The sequence below is a fragment of the Ranitomeya imitator genome, chromosome 6 (genome assembly GCF_032444005.1).
Source record: "Ranitomeya imitator isolate aRanImi1 chromosome 6, aRanImi1.pri, whole genome shotgun sequence".
Lineage (NCBI taxonomy): Eukaryota > Metazoa > Chordata > Amphibia > Anura > Dendrobatidae > Ranitomeya > Ranitomeya imitator.
The window spans coordinates 96,872,131-96,890,146 of record NC_091287.1 but is presented as its reverse complement, the minus strand read 5'-3'; the positions used below and the strand labels follow the sequence as shown (position 1 = coordinate 96,890,146).

The following is an 18,016-nucleotide window of genomic DNA, read 5'->3' as shown; positions in this document are numbered from 1 at the left end:
GTCCGGATAGGTCATCTCTCCTGGGGAAAAGCCTACAATTTATGGGGCACATGTCCAAAAAGGGTTTAATACAAATAGAGAAAAATGACTAGCTGGTATGATATCGGAAACACAGACGTGTGAAAGAGCTCTTAGGCCACAGGCACAATGTGGAGAATTTGGTGAGTAATTTACATCAGTATCCGTAAGCCAAAATCAGGAGTAGTGAGGTCTTCCTGTTATACTTTTTATCTGACTGTTCCACTTCTGGTTTTGGCTTACAAATTCTGGAGGTAAAAACTCACCAAATACTCAATGTGTGCATGAGGCCTTACAGTTAGGAATAACTTAGGGTTTATTTCACTTAGGTAATTAGGGTTAGGGTGTCGGGCGCTGCTTTACAATTAGAAGCAGAGGTGGTTAAGGATTACTTCAGTTAGGATTGGGCAGTAATTGCATTATTTAGGTTTAGCAAGAGGTGATCCTGGTCATTCCCTTGACTTTACTAAGAAGCCTCCTGATTTTATCCCTGTTCTCATCAATCCTGGTACTGACCCAGTTTTGTTTGACTAGCAGTGCTTCAGGCTCGCTCCTCCAGCCAGTAGCTACTCAGTGGCAGCAACCAAGGAGGCCTGATGTAAGTACAGATCAGTTTCAGGATTAAAAGGTAAAGGCCATTGTTACCTGCGAGATGTTGTAGCCGTGCCCTTTTTTACTGGTTTTATTTTTTTTTTCATAAGTTTAATAATAAACACAACTTAACAAAAAAGATGTAAAGGATCTGAATGCTACTTTCTTGGAAAAAGCCAGAGCTGTAATGTTCTGGCAGCATCCGAGAACTTCTGGCTAGTGCTGGTAACAACCGATCGGCGCAAGTGCTGGGTGTAGCGCCCCCACTGATCAGATATTGCTGGCCTCAGGATAGGCCATCAAAAAAAAATTAAATATAATATGACTAAACCCTTTAAGAGCCATATTATTTTTATTGGTCAAAAATGACATTATTATAACAGCCAGTATGCCACTTCACAGTGTGAGGTGAATATACATAATTTATTTATTTACCATGATCAGCATAACGCTTATTCAAGGAAAGGTCAACGTCATGTTATGGCCATACCTTGGGAGCATGCTGGAAAAAGCTCATGGAATATGTGCAAAAAAGAATAATTATCCTGAAGAGTTTGCTTCTGGACGTTATACATTTTTTTTCTTGCAGTATAGAAAAGTGTGGTAAACTGTGCCATTTTATATACCGTATATACTCGAGCATAAGCTGAGATTTTCAGCCCAAATTTTTGGGCTGAAAGTGCCCCTCTCGGCCTATACTCGAGTCAAGGTGGGTGGCAGGGTCGGCGGGTGAGGGGGAGAGGGCGCTGAGGCATACTTACCTGCTTCCAGCGATCCTGGCGCTCCCCCTGCCGTCCCACGGTCTTCGGTGCTGCAGCTCTTCCACTGTTCAGCGGTCACGTGGGACCGCTCATTAGAGAAATGAATAAGCGGCTCCACCTCCCATAGGGGTGGAGCCGCCTATTCATTTCTCTAATCAGCGGTGCCGGTGACCACTGATAGAGGAAGAGGCTGCGGCACCGAAGACCAGCTGTCCGGGGGAAGGAGCGGGACGCCAGGAGCAGGTAAGTATGTCATATTTACCTGTCCCCGTTCCAGCCGCCGGGCGTCGCTCCATCTTCCCGGCGTCTATCTACACTGACTGTGCAGGTCAGAGGGCGCGATGACGCATATAGTGTGCGCGGCGCCCTCTGCCTGATCAGTCAGTGCGGAGAGAAGCCGGGACCGGACGCTGGGAGCTGCAAGCAAGAAAGGCGAGTATGGCATTTTTTTTTTTATTGCAGCAGCAGCAGCGGCGCAGAGCACTATATGGGGCACAGCTATGGGACAGTATGAACAGTGCAGAGCACTATATGGCACAGCTATGGAGAAATATGAACGGTGCAGAGCACTATATGGCAGAGCTATGGGGCAATATGAACGGTGCAGAGCACTATATGGCAGAGCTATGGGGCAATATGAACGGTGCAGAGCACTATATGGCACAGCTATGGGGAAATATGAACGGTGCAGAGCACTATATGACACAGCTATGGGGCAATATGAACGGTGCAGAGCACTAAGTGGCACAGCTATGGGGAAATATGAACGGTGCAGAGCACTATGTGACACGGCTATGGGGCAATATGAACGGTGCAGAGCACTATGTGACACAGCTATGGGGCAATATGAACGGTGCAGAGCACTATATGACACAGCTATGGGGAAATATGAACAGTGCAGAGCACTATATGACACAGCTATGGGGCAATATGAACGGTGCAGAGCACTAAGTGGCACAGCTATGGGGAAATATGAACGGTGCAGAGCACTATATGGCACAGCTATGGAGAAATATGAACGGTGCAGAGCACTATATGGCAGAGCTATGGGGCAATATGAACGGTGCAGAGCACTATATGGCAGAGCTATGGGGAAATATGAACGGTGCAGAGCACTATGTGACACAGCTATGGGGCAATATGAACGGTGCAGAGCACTATATGGCACAGCTATGGGGAAATATGAACGGTGCAGAGCACTATATGACACAGCTATGGGGCAATATGAACGGTGCAGAGCACTATATGACACAGCTATGGGGCAATATGAACGGTGCAGAGCACTATATGACACAGCTATGGGGAAATATGAACAGTGCAGAGCACTATATGACACAGCTATGGGGAAATATGAACGGTGCAGAGCACTATATGACAGAGCTATGGGGAAATATGAACGGTGCAGAGCACTATGTGACACAGCTATGGGGCAATATGAACGGTGCAGAGCACTATGTGACACAGCTATGGGGCAATATGAACGGTGCAGAGCACTATATGACACAGCTATGGGGCAATATGAACGGTGCAGAGCACTATATGACACAGCTATGGGGAAATATGAACAGTGCAGAGCACTATATGACACAGCTATGGGGAAATATGAACGGTGCAGAGCACTATATGACAGAGCTATGGGGAAATATGAACGGTGCAGAGCACTATATGGCACAGCTATGGGGAAATATGAACGGTGCAGAGCACTATATGGCACAGCTATGGGGAAATATGAACGGTGCAGAGCACTATATGACAGAGCTATGGGGAAATATGAACGGTGCAGAGCACTATATGACAGAGCTATGGGGAAATATGAACGGTGCAGAGCACTATATGACAGAGCTATGGGGAAATATGAACGGTGCAGAGCACTATATGGCACAGCTATGGGGAAATATGAACAGTGCAGAGCACTATATGACACAGCTATGGGGAAATATGAACGGTGCAGAGCACTATATGACAGAGCTATGGGGAAATATGAACGGTGCAGAGCACTATATGACACAGCTATGGGGCAATATGAACGGTGCAGAGCACTATATGACACAGCTATGGGGAAATATGAACGGTGCAGAGCACTATATGGCACAGCTATGGGGAAATATGAACGGTGCAGAGCACTATATGGCACAGCTATGGGGCAATATGAACGGTGCAGAGCACTATATGGCACAGCTATGGGGAAATATGAACGGTGCAGAGCACTATATGGCAGAGCTATGGGGCAATATGAACGGTGCAGAGCACTATATGGCAGAGCTATGGGGCAATATGAACGGTGCAGAGCACTATGTGGCACAGCTATGGGGAAATATGAACGGTGCAGAGCACCATATGGCACAGCTATGGGGCAATATGAACGGTGCAGAGCACTATATGGCACAGCTATGGGGCAATATGAACGGTGCAGAGCACTATGTGGCACAGCTATGGGGAAATATGAACGGTGCAGAGCACTATATGGCACAGCTATGGGGAAATAATGAACGGTGCAGAGCACTATATGGCAGAGCTATGGGGCAATATGAACGGTGCAGAGCACTATATGGCACAGCTATGGGGAAATATGAACGGTGCAGAGCACTATATGGCAGAGCTATGGGGCAATATGAACGGTGCAGAGCACTATATGGCAGAGCTATGGGGAAATATGAACGGTGCAGAGCACTATATGGCACAGCTATGGGGCAATATGAACGGTGCAGAGCACTATATGGCACAGCTATGGGGAAATATGAACGGTGCAGAGCACTATATGGGGCACAGCTATGGGGCAACAATGAACGGTGCAGAGCACTATACGGCACAGCTATGGGGCAGTATGAACGGTGCAGAGCACTATATGGCACAGCTATGGGGAAATATGAACGGTGCAGAGCACTATATGGGGCACAGCTATGGGGCAATAATGAACGGTGCAGAGCACTATATGGCACAGCTATGGGGCAATATGAACGGTGCAGAGCACTATATGGCACAGCTATGGGGAAATATGAACGGTGCAGAGCACTATATGGCACAGCTATGGGGCAAGAATGAACGGTGCAGAGCACTATATGGCACAGCTATGGGGCAAGAATGATCTATTTTTATTTTTGAAATTCACCGGTAGTTGCTGGATTTCCACCCTAGGCTTATACTCGAGTCAATAAGTTTTCCCAGTTTTTTGTGGCAAAATTAGAGAGGTCGGCTTATACTCGGGTCAGCTTATACTGGAGTATATACGGTAAGCTACACAATAATAAAAAAAAAGAAAAAAACGGGGTGCCACACAGATTTTTCCATTGGGAGCGTTTCCCAGTGTGTAATGTCAGATGGAGACTACAAACGTGATGTGAACAGCCCCTAGTCGTTCGGTAATACACGGCATGGCCGGTGGTGAGCGATCAGACACCGTGCCTTTCACACACTGACTTACCTCCTGTCTGAAGGTGTTCGCTGTTCTCTCTAAATGATCCGTTTTTCTTTGTGACGTCATTCTCCTTCTATGTCAAATAAATCCAAAATCTCGGGTTAGAATATTCATGATGGTGCTTAGTCCACTAATGGATGCTAATGGCATGGTCGACAGTCTCAATAAAAGAACTCTTTTCACTTCTGAGTTTCCAATCAGTGCCTCTGACACATGAGCGTCAGGATCGACTGCTGAATAACCCGGGGGAAAGCTACTTACAGCCGCCCCCTGCTCTACAACAATAAAGATCCACTGTTGGAGGGTTTGATGAGCAACTATTTCCGAAAACAACAGAACTGCCCTCACATCACTTTTTAAACAATATTTAATAGTGCCTGCAGACACATCACCCACCTATTCAGGGGACGAGCGCACAAAGCTGGGGCCCTCCACAGTAATGAGGCTGAATGACCGCTGAAAATTCCAGTCGTCCCTCTGAGCACTTGACGGGAAGCAGAAACAGCAGCAAGAGCCATGGCGGAGGTCAAACGCTCGGACCCTTATACCTGCCGGACAAGAGAGTTACACGCAGTCATCAGAAATCACCAACATAAAACCCAGACACAAAGCTGCTCTATTCTGTACAAGAACACAATCCACGCTGCTCTGCGGGTACAGGACTCCTATACGTTCCTAAGAGAAAGGGGCATGTTATTTGCGTCAGGTGATTAAATAAATATACAATTACGGTATCTACAAAAAAAAATAAATGATTCAAATATGGCAGTGTTCACACTGGCTACTACATGAGACAGAAGGAACGTTCATAACAAAAGTGTCCGCTGCTCGTAGCAACCAATCACGGCAAAACTTTAGTATTTCGAAAGCAGAAAAAAAAAATGTAAGTTTTGTTCTGATTGATTGCTAAACGCATTAAAGGTCAGTTTTTCCTTTCAGACAGCTTCCGAAATTTAATCCAATACGTGAATGCGTCTTGTTCTATGTATGTCCTTTTTCAGACACAGGATGGGGAGAATCTCATTTACATTGGGGGGGATTATTTAAAGGGATTGACACAATTTCTTAAAGGGAATCTGTCGGAAGAATTTTACTCCCCCCAAACTACCGTATTTTTATGTTCATGTAGCTCTTTCAAACAGAAGTCCAGCAATACAATTACATGGCCAGTCCGTTGCTGAGTAATCAGCTTTTTAAATGATATGGAAATAAAGCAGATGAGCTATGGTAGATCTGAAGCCCTGCCCGTCACTGCCTCCTGACAGCTCTCTTTCCTGACGTCACGCAGCATAGAGGCTGTCAGTAAAGCAGGAGGAGGTGACACTGTGTGAGGAGTAGAGCTGGAGTGACAGAGGATTCAGATCTATAATTACTCTGCCTCATTTGCATAGCAACTCAAACACAGATTTCTCAGTAATGGAGGAACACACTGGCCATTTGAAAGGCATTGCTGGACTTGTGTTTGAAAGCGGTACATGCACATATAGTTATGTGGGGATGAAATCCTGCTGACAGATTCCCTTTAGTAGTTAAAATTGCAAAATGATTGTAAAAACAAGCAACTGCCTGCGCTGCTCTGAAGCTGCCATACCACTGGATCTGGCCAGCTCACCTCAATCTGAGCTTATCTTGTGCTGCAGAGGTAAAACTACCTCCACTAGCAGCAGGAGAGAGCGCACAGTTCATACCAGTGGCACAACCATGTGACTGGTCTGTACTGTCAACCATCAGGAGCACAGCGTCCCCAGCAAGCTATGAGGCAGGGGAGCGGGTGTACTCCTGAAGACAGAAGATTAGAACAATGCTTTAAAGAGGTCCATCGCTTTACTGATATTGTCAGCCATAGTCTGTTTACAATGAATACATGACACTTTAGATGGCCGGTGATGGAGGATCATATGACTAAACACAACACTTTGTCTCCTCCATTTAAACCCACATAGCGCAGGCGCACGTGCTGGGCTGGAAGAGGTTGCATGATGTGTACGGTCACAAGCTCCTCCATTAGCAGCCATATTATGGTCGGGAGTGATGTGTGGGCAGGTATCATTTCCATCAGGTTTACCAACCTCCTCCCCAATTTCATCTGGACAACTCAATCAAAAACCATGGGCACACTTCATTTTTTGACAGATCTAGGACAAGCCTCTTTTTGAGAAATTTCTTGTGGTATCGCGTAGCAGCTAAAAGATGTACCATATTCATTATCAGGAGTAGGCCTCTTACACCAGCGCACTGTTCATCAATACTGGTGTGCAAAATGCCAGTCTTGATGAATCGGGGGTCGACGTATTTTTTCTTGCACTTTCCAATTATCTGCTGAAATGGTTTTCAACACAGTGATTTATTCATGCGGCACACAGATGCCTGGTAATTTGGCACATGGGCTACTTGGTGCTATATGGCCATCAACTAGGATGGGCTCAGCTTAGATCGGAAATTACTTTGCATTATTTTTTGGCCCCAGAATCAAAGTTACTAATATCATGTACCTATCTTTGTTTAAGGCAGATTCAGACATCTGTGTTTCATAGTCAGAGTCTGGGATGCGACGCAGAGACCGGCCGCAGGTTCCTAACCCCCAACTTGACATCTTCATAGGTAAATATGAGACCTGCATCCAGTCTGTGCATTGTGGTCCATACTCGGACCATGAAACACAGATGGGTGCAACGAGCCTCAGACTTCCCTTACCCACAGCCATTTCCAAATTCTAAAAATCTAAGTATAAGCGTGTTGGCCAAAAGTGTCTTTTGGCCAGGGCAAAATAATAATGTCTGCTAAATAATATAAACCAAATAAATGGCACATCCAGAAGGCACAAATGGGCAAAGGCTTGTCTGACCACTGACTGCATCTTTCTTGGATCCAGTAAACAAGCCGCACATCCTGCTAACGAAGATATTCCAACTGTACGGGACCGAACAATCAGACTAATAATGATCATTCATTCCCATACAGTTTGCATCATTCAGTGTAACACGGTCTTTAGAAGCCACGCGGACCAATTTACAATATTGTACGTAGGCTTTAAATCAGACAGAAAATCTCCCGGGTAAACTTCCTGCTGCTGATGCCGTGGGTCACATAGGATGGATGGCTCCTCCTTATCAATTCCTGGCTCTTTCTTCCATAAACACAAAACCCCTGTTAGGGCTAGTTTGCACGACCGTATTTTCGTTCCAAGTGCTGTTCGTGAAAACAATGGATCACACTCGGACCAAAGCTATTCAATGGGGCAGTGCAGATGACCAATTTTGTCACTGATCGAATCTGCATGTGAAAAAAAAAAATCAGCATGCACGACTTTCCTCCGTAAATCAGATGTGGCTTGCCCATTCAGGTCTATGGCTATGCCCCAAAAATTGGATACCATGCCGAGCCACAGTTTAGCATCTGTTTGCAAATATATTGCAGTTCTGTAACATAGGAAACTTTTTTTTTTTTTTTTACAACAGAGTATTTTTTACCTCACTGTGCTCTTTTGTGTCTTCACACACCACCAAGAAACTTGAACAGGTTCCTACAGACTTGTTCATTGTGCAAGTAGCCCATGTGTTTCTGGTTCTGTAATTGTTCTCTTGTTTCTACAAGACTAGGGAGTCCACCACTCCTTATGGGTCATTTGCATCAAAGCTGTTCCATCCAGCATGTCCACATGAAAATTCCCTCTCTGAACCCTGCTTATTCAGGTACTGTACAGATGATCAGGTTTTTAAATACATCAGATAGGGATTATATACATTAGGTAGGACTGCTCTATATGGGTATACCTTGACGATTGGTGGAGCAGCTTAGTATAATTTTTTTTCCAAAAAACGTATCAACTAAATACCCTGTTTTTTTCCATCTTTTGACTAGCACTTGCTTATTACTGTGATTTTTTTTTTAAAACAGAGTATTTTTGACCTCACTGTGCTCTTTTGGGTCTTCAACATAGGAAACTGTAAATGGTTATTAGCTGCTGTAAAAAAAAACTGATTGCAAACGGACTGCACAAAGATGAAACCAATAGAGAGAAAACCTGAGAAAAGGTCAAAGTAGACAGTATATTTGTGACTGAATAAAACCCCCTTATTAAAAACTCCAGTGGATATATTGAGTGCCACATTATATTTTTGGCATAACATATACAATAAAATCTAAATATAAAAAGGCAGCATACATGTAAAGATGGAAGAAGCAAAGTATGGCAATACACAATGGATATGTGTGTTATACTCCTCATTACACCCATAGATGCAGACCCGTTGAAGCACCAGCACTGCGCGAAACGGCCGTCGTCGCCTCCTGCTCGCCTGAGCTCTACTCTTCTTCCCCCGGCCATGAAGTTTTTCTTATGAAGACTCAATAAAGCTGCTTTTTTTTTTTAAGATCGGTGAGTGCATTCCGCTTCTTTCTCTTTTCATTATATGGAATACAATCGTGACAATGGAGTTGCACCCGTGATCCTTCTGGTTATGGCTGTCTTATAATAAGACTTATCATACACACCGGCTTTTTAAACAATAAGGTTTTTTTGGACAGTGCCGTTCCTTTTTTTTTTTTTTTTCCTTTTTTCTTTTTTGATTCCACACCCATAGATGTACTGATAATACACTAATACTAGGCTGCACCTCAGCACTTCATCTGGGATTGTACTACATATTTCCACACTTTGCTGGTTCCATCTTTACATGCATGCTGCCTTTTTATATTTCGATTTTATTCAATATGCTATGCCAAAAATATATTTTACTACATTTTATGTGAGCGCCTTCTCTGCCACCACGTATCCACTGGAGTTGTTAATAAAGTGGTTCTATTCAGTCACAACTATACTGTCTACTTTGAGCTTTTGGGGGTTTTCCTCTCTATTACTTTCATGGTTTTCCGAGTGGTCACATGAATTTGTTGGCAGGCATATAATATTCATTTACTGTAATAGAACTATATACGTTTTTGTACTCCGTTATATGCTATCTAGACAAGGGGAAGACGGAAGAGACAACACATCCAAAAGGTGAATAAAGTTCAATAATTTTTTAATGCTGTATCCATAAAATGACAAAAAGGGTGTTAAAACTGACGCGTATCTGGCGAGTCCCTCGCCCTTAATGAATCTCATTGCGGCATACATACGTATGCACTATAACCACCATATAGGGAAAGGCAGCAGATATCCAGTGACTAAGAAAAAAACCCTATTATATGGAGTAGATAGCACTCATCAATATGTGAAAATACTAACACCCTATCAGTGTATAGCTAAAGTGACAAGTGCAAAAAAATGTGCAAAGAATGCAAGAAATAAAGTGCAAATATACACATTATAAAGTGTATATGACCGGAAAATATTCCACAGTTCCAATAATATAAGGAATTATTCAGCATACAATTATATATTCACAAAAAAAAATGAATAAAATATAAATAAAGAAAATGGTGAAAGAAAAACCATAAAAAATAATAAATAAAAAATAAATGCCTTTCCCTTTATGGTGATTATAGTGCATACGTATGTATGCCGCAATGGGGTTCTGGGTTTATTCTTCTTTAGATACCTCCCTGTTACCATGTACCTGCTGCCCTCAATCATTCCCATATACAAAATGGCGTTTACAGCGTGCGCGCATGCGCGCCACAGCGGGTTCTGTTGCCCATCCCTCCCGGTATCCGGAAGTGACATAGCGGGAAGTGACGTCAACCCGCTCTGTGCACGGAGATGGCCGGGGGTGATGCGCTCTACATGCCTGATATGGCAGTGCGCATGCGCCGACTACGGCGCTGTTGATTATTACATACAGCTGCGGGGTTGTGTTAAATAGCACTCAGGACACACACTTCGTTACAGCCCCCCCGAGGAAGCCCACGCGAAACGCGAGTCGGGGCTGCAATTAGGACACGCATTGGCAGTAACTGATGGGTAAGACCTGTATTCTCTTGGTAGAGTGCTTTTCTTGGCTGTGTATGCATTTATTCCCGAATAATAATTGCACTGAGAGCCCTTAATGATTTTTTGGTCCTGCATTCGGTTTTGCACTGTGCACTTTTAGAACATGCCTTATATGTAAATATGTGCTAGGTCATTTTGTATACATATGTGTGCAGGCTAATCCTATCCTGCTACTTCAATGGTGTTTGTCCTTCACATACGAGCTCTGGATGTACCTTGTCTTGTGTAGGTTGTATAGTATTGTATGTTGATGTGTAGAAAATAAAATGATTTGATATCTTTTACTCACTTGAGTTTGGGACTTTTTACTCCGTGAGGATTTTGTAGGATTCATGTTTCTGCAGTGTCCTTTATGCTTGTCTATGTTGACCCTTTATGGGCATATGGCCTGTTACTTGGATTAATATGTATCAGTGGATCCTGTTTTTAGGTTTTTTCATATCTAATAATTATACGGTACAGTGCAAAGTAAATGATAAACAGAAGGGAATGCCGAGTAACCAAATAATGGCAGTGTTACTTATCCAGCATGTCCCATCCAAAGCAGACATACAAAAACCAACCTTAACTCCAGGACGAAGGATCACAGATTAATCATGTTCACTAAACGGTTCAGGGTTTCACTCACTTTATGATACCTGAAATTGAAATTAGAAGAGGATTTAGATTTCATGAAATTGAATTATTTGGAAAAAGCAAAAAATGAAAATAATTAGTCCCTATATTGTGCATATGTAACAGAGCTGTAGGTACATTCACATGAAGATGGGGGATCAGCAATCCAAAGAACAAGGGCCTGAAACTATGGGAGTGGGGCTGTGCAGAAACAAAGCTTCAGTGCCCAGGAGGTGCACATGATCGAACTCTGCTCCATGCAACTTCCATGGGGCTGCCAGAGAAAGCAGAGTACAACGCTGTCCCATTTACATTGAACTAGTTCTTTCATCCCTAGGAGCCCTAGCAATGAGCAAGTTCTCCTCCATTCTATGGCTGAAAACTTGCAGTTTTGGGAAGACCAATTCCATTGTTAGCATGCCATACACTGCAAAGTCTTTTCTTAACGAGAGAGAGAGAGAGATTGCAGTGCCATGTACATGAACTGTAAGGGTGTATTCACATGGTCTAGGTCTACACTGGTGAACTTAGTGGCAAATAAGCATCAAAAAGCTAAACAAATCTCCATGTCTTACCTGTAGATCTGCAGCAGATTTCACCCTATATATTGCATTAGATGAAATGCCATAGTATAAGTGGTACATAGTGGATGCTTTCCTGAAACGGAAAGTACTTGCAAGCAGCATAATACAAAGAATAGCAGGTTTACCCAGAATCCTTTGCAGTAGGCGGAGCTATGCAAATCATCTCTTTCCACCCCAGTCTAATCCACAGCCCAAGCGTGCAATGCTGCGGATTAGTTTCTAAATTTACACAGCCAACCAATTCCTACCTGTGGACACGTGTTTCGGGCTTTAGGCCCTCATCAGCACAGGGCTGGAATTGGTTGGCTGTATGGAGTGGGGCTCGGTGAGCAAGCGATACATACATGCTAGCCACCTTAGGGAGAGACCCAAGTTGGGCTAAATGTAGCGGGACGAAAGAGACCGAAAAGCCCTCTACTCAAAGGAAATACATAGTGGATGCTTTCCTGAAACGGAAAGTACTTGCAAGCAGCATAATACAAAGAATAGCAGGTTTACCCAGAATCCTTTGCAGTAGGCGGAGCTATGCAAATCATCTCTTTCCACCCCAGTCTAATCCACAGCGCTTGGAACCGCCAAGCGTGCAATGCTGCGGATTAGTTTCTAAATTTACACAGCCAACCAATTCCTACCTGTGGACACGTGTTTCGGGCTTTAGGCCCTCATCGGCACAGGGCTGGAATTGGTTGGCTGTATGGAGTGGGGCTCGGTGAGCAAGCGATACATATATGCTAGCCACCTTAGGGAGAGACCCAAGTTGGGCTAAATGTAGCGGGACGAAAGAGACCGAAAAGCCCTCACATTAGTGATCAGCAAATTATCTCCTGTACTATAGATAGGGAATATATTGCACTTTTTGGAAAACACCTTTAAAATTAATTAAAATACTCATAACCAGTTATGACTTGTATTGTTTAAGATTATTGTACTTGTTTTTATTATGTATACCCCTCCTCACATGTAAAGCGCCATGGAATAAATGGCGCTATAACAATAAATAATAATAATAATAACAATAACAACCTCTTCACTGCTACGTTGGTGCAATGACCAGGCTCTTCATGGAATTGCCAACAACATGACTACAAGATCAATCTCCAGTTATCATTGCATCCAAAACAAAAATGGGACTCATCACTGAAGAGGAGAGACCTCCATTCCTGCCTCTATTCCGGTCTTGCTCTGCACCATGATAGTCTTTAAGAGCGGTACTTAGGTAAGGTGAATGAAGAGGCCTTCACAAGGGAACGTCACACTAATCTTACTCCTCGCTGTGGGGTGGTATAATGTACGATGGCCCGATTCATATGGTGATCATTCTAGGCACACTAGCAGCTTGGCATCACACACATTTGGTCGTAGAACCAGTGCTACAGCCTTTTCTCCAAAGTGTCCCAGGAGCCATTTTTCCACAGACCAGGCCACATGTTGCTTATGTTACTGTGAGCAGCCTGCGTGCATAAATGTGCTATCATGGCCTGCAGCGTTTCCAAATTTATCTCCAGTTGGGCACATTAAGGAAATCATTGGTCAGCAACTGCAAAGGGAGCAGCCAGCAGCAGATCTTGATGATTTGACCAAGTGCATGCAGTGTGGAGAAATATCCCTCAGACAACCATTAAGAACCTCATTGATGGCAGTCAATGCGTATAAGTGTGAGGATTTATGTGCATGGCACTCATACTTGATAACGAATGAATCAAAATATTACAAACAATATTTATCATTAACATATCTATAGATTCTGTGATTTGCATAATTTTATAACTTATTCTTCTTTGTAGGGCACTTTCAATGTTGAGGAGTGTATATACGGTGCATGTAGGTTATATATACATACACGGTATACAGTCATGGCCGAAAGTGTTGGCACCCTTGAAATTGTTCCAGGAAAGTATTGCAATTACACGTTTATTTCCTTTGTGTCTTGGAATAAGACAAAAAGTTCAATTGGACATCATCTCACATAAAAAAAAACAACAAAATATGCTGGACAAACTTGTTGACAATTCCAAAATTGTGGGTAAACAATTTTGCTTCAATCATGTGATGCTGTTCAAACTCACCTGTGGCAAGTATGAGGTGTGGGTAATCTGAAAATCACACCTGAAACCAGATAAGGGGAGAAGTTGACTACATTTTTGCATTTTGTGCCACACTAAGCATGGAGAACAGAAAGAGAAGAGAACTGTCTGAGGACTTGAGAACCAAAATTGCTGAACAATAGCAACAATCTCAAGGTTACAAGTCCATCTCCAGAGATCTTTATGTTCTTTTATCCACGGTGCGTAATATAATCCAGAATTTTACAACCAAAGGCACTGTAGCTAATCTCCCTGGACGGCAGAGAAAAATATATGAAAAGTTGCAACACAAAATAGTCCGGATGGTCGATAAGCAGCCCCAAGCAAGTTACAAAGAAATTCAGGCTGTCCTGCTGGCTCGGGGTTCATCAATGTCAGTCTGAACTAATCCTTGACATTTGAATGAAATTAAATGCTATGGCAGGAGACCCAGGAGGACCCCAATGCTGGCACATAAAAAGCTAGACTGCAGTTTGCTAAATTGAACGTAAAACATCCTTCTGGGAAAACGTCTTCTGGACTGATGAGACCATGACAGAGCTTTCTGGTAAAGCACATCATTCTGTTTACCAAAAACAGAATGAGGCCTACAAAGAAAAGAACATAGTACCTACAGTCAAATATGGTGGAGGTTTACAGATGTTTTTGGGTTGTTTTGCTGCTTCTGGCACTGGGTGCGTTGACTGTGTGCAAGGCATCATGAAATCTGAAGATTACCAACAGATTTTGGTTTGCAATGTAGTGCCCAGTGTCAGAAAGCTGGGTTTGCGTCCTAGGTCATGGGTCTTCCAGCAGGACAATGACCCCAAACATACTTCAAGAAGCACCAAGAAATGGATGGAAACAAAGTGCTGGAGAGTTCTGAAGTGGCCAGCAATGAGTCCAGATCTAAATCCCATTGAACACCTGTAGAGAGATCTTAAAGGGAACCTGTCACTCTCAAAATCGAAGGTGAGCTAAGCCCACCAGCATCAGGGGCTTATCTACAGCATTCTGGAATGCTGCAGATAAGCCCCCGATGTATCCTAAAAGATGAGAAAAAGAGGTTAGATTATACTCACCCAGGGGCGGTCCCGGTCCGGCGCCTCCTATCTCCTAGAGCCGGGCCTCTCTGACCTTTCCCGCTGCCTGCGCACTGCAGTACTTTGCTCTGCCCTCAACAGGGCAGACAAAGTACGCCTGCACCGGAGCCGCAGCGTGAAGATAAGAAGAGGACGTCATTGTAAGAAGATGGGAGGCCCCGGAACAGACCACGACACCCATCGTACCGGGACGGCCCCTGGGTGAGTATTATCTAACCTCTTTTTCTCATCTTTCAGGATACATTGGAGGCTTATCTACAGCATTACAGAATGCTGCAGATAAGCCCCTGATGCTGGTGGGCTTAGCTCACCTTCGATTTTGGGGGTGACACGTTCCCTTTAAAATTGCTGTTGGGAGAAGGCACCCTGCAAATATGAGAGACTTGTAGCAGTTTGCAAAAGAGAGGTCCAACATTCCAGTTGAGAGGTGTAAGAAGCTTGTTGATGGTTATAAGAAGTGATTGAAAGGGTATATTCCAAAGGGTGTCAACAATTTTGTCTGGACCATTTTTTGGAGTTTTCAGTGAAACTGTGTCCAATTTGACCTTTGTTTTTGTATTTTTTTTTGTGTTGTTCCAATTCACACAAAGGGCAATTGCAATAATTTTCTGGGAGAAAAACTTCATTTTCTGGAACAAATTCAAGGGTGCCAACATTTTCGGACATGACTATAGATACACACATATGATTTTATTAGATGAGGTGACTGGACCAGCTGTCAGGCAGGGATTGTGGGGGTCATACAGTGCAGACAATATGGCAGGGCGCCTCCCTTACACCGTGGCCTCATCACTGACAATTACACTAATTATTCCCTGTGCTGTGTATAACAATATACATGTTAGGCTACGTTCACATTTGCGTTGTTGGGCGCAGCGTCGTCGACGGATACCGACGCATGCGTCATGCGCCCCTATCGTTAACATGGGGGGCGCATGGACATGCGTTGTAATGCGTTTTACGACGCATGCGTCATTTTGACGCACGAGACAGGGTGCGGACGACGCTACTTGTAGCATTTTCCCTGCGCCAAAATTCCTGAACTTTACTATTTTATGACAACGCATGCGTCACAAAACGCTGTGTTGTGTATATGCGTTGTGGGTTGCGTCGATGACGCTGCGCCCAACACCGCAAATGTGAACGTAGCATTAATGGTACCTGTCTGAAGAAAATAATGGAAGCGGGACATGGATCTGAGCTGACGGGGGTCATAGAGGTGTATGGGGATGGAGGTATGTGCCCGGAGTCTTCTGGTGCCTGCATGAGACACACTGTAACTTCAGTGTGAACAAAATAATAAAGAAAGAATATAAAAAAACAGGCCGTATAAGACCACATCACTGTTAGGCTGGTTTCACAAGTCCTGATATTTCCGATACTGGTAACAAACAGACATGTCTCTGTGTGTGTGTCTCTCCGGTACGTGTGAAAACTGACACCACATGTCCTGGAGACAAGGACAGTCTACCTATGAAAACTGACAGCACACCAGGAGACAAGGACAGTCTACCTATGAAAACTGACAGCACACCAGGAGACAAGGACAGTCTACCTATGAAAATTGACAGCACACCAGGAGACATGGACAGTCTACCTATGAAAACTGACAGCACACCAGGAGACAAGGACAGTCTACCTATGAAAACTGACAGCACACCAGGAGACAAGGACAGTCTACCTATGAAAACTGACAGCACACCAGGAGACAAGGACAGTCTACCTATGAAAACTGACAGCACACCAGGAGACAAGGACATGTGAAAGAAGCCTTAGGGCAGACAGGAGACATGTGGTTCCATGTCAGATACCTGTATGTAGAAGGTCCTCACTGCTCCCAGCACACACTGCATCCTCCCCGCTACTGGGGCACACTCTCTCCCCGGTATTGGGGGCACACTCTTTCCTCGGTTCTGGGGCACACTCTCTCCCCGGTATTGGGGGCACACTCTCTCCCCGGTTCTGGGGCGCGCTTTCTCCCCGGTATTGGGGGCACGCTCTCTCCCCGGTATTGGGGGCACGCTCTCTCCCCGGTATTGGGGGCACGCTCTCTCCCCGGTATTGGGGGCACGCTCTCTCCCCGGTATTGGGGGCACGCTCTCTCCCCGATATTGGGGCACACTCTCTCCCCGGTATTGGGGCACGCTTTCTCCCCGGTATTGGGGCACACACTCCCCCCGGTTCTGGCGCACGCTCTCTCCCCAGTTCTGGGGCACACTCTCTCCCCGGTATTGGGAGCACACTCTCTCCCCGGTTCTGGGGCACACTCTCTCCCCGGTATTGGGGGCACACTCTCTCCCCGGTATTGGGGGCACACTCTCTCCCCGGTATTGGGAGCACACTCTCTCCCCGATATTGGGGGCACACTCTCTCCCCGGTTCTGGGGCACACTCTCTCCCCGGTTCTGGGGCACACTACCCCGATAATGGGGCGCATAGTGCCAGTCATACAGAAGAGATACAGCAGGAGGACGTGCCGGTATCATGGCCGCAATCAGTGCACACAGACCTGTGAGAGGAGCCCTCACCTGCAGGAAGCGCACTTACAACTTGCCGGCTCCCGTGCACAGGATGGAGGGTGACATTGGTGACTTCCGGGTTCATTACCGGCGTGTACAGAGAAAGGAGCTGTGCTGCTGCCCTGACCACGTGCTCGGTCACGTGTGTGGGCGGAGTGCCGGCGGCCGGTAGTAGTAATGTGCTCACTGACTGTGCGGCCTCAGCGCCTCCCTCCCGGGAATCCAGGCCCGGCTATGGAGAGAGAACAATGGAGACGCTTACTCCAGTGTGCTCGTCACCAGCCCCGGCCCCTGCTCCGGTCTCACCGAGACTTTATGAGAAGAGAGAAAAAAAGGCAGCAGGCGGAGGAGCCGTCACCCGAGGCTGTGCGCGGCGGCCGGAGTCTGGTGTCATGCAGTCCACGAGATAGTCT

The 18,016-nt window shown here is 45.1% G+C and overlaps 1 protein-coding gene across 4 annotated transcripts in view; it reads right to left on the bottom strand.

Moving 5' to 3' along the window:
* OXNAD1 (oxidoreductase NAD binding domain containing 1) overlaps window positions 1-17,744 on the bottom strand; it is a 95,583-nt gene extending 77,839 nt beyond the window's left edge. The window contains exons 1-5 of one of the 4 annotated variants that reach the window (XM_069729953.1): window positions 17,613-17,739; window positions 13,986-14,025; window positions 11,284-11,358; window positions 5,182-5,333; window positions 4,792-4,858 (exon numbers count right to left, since the gene is read on the bottom strand). In XM_069729953.1, the coding sequence (XP_069586054.1) occupies window positions 4,792-4,858; window positions 5,182-5,303 (189 nt within the window). In that variant the 5' untranslated portion in view covers window positions 5,304-5,333; window positions 11,284-11,358; window positions 13,986-14,025; window positions 17,613-17,739. Of the gene's footprint in view, window positions 1-4,791; window positions 4,859-5,181; window positions 5,334-11,283; window positions 11,359-13,985; window positions 14,026-17,593 lie in introns of all 4 variants that reach the window. The other 3 variants (XM_069729950.1, XM_069729952.1, XM_069729951.1) reach the window with 3 other exon arrangements.
* Window positions 17,745-18,016: the final 272 nt, after the last annotated feature.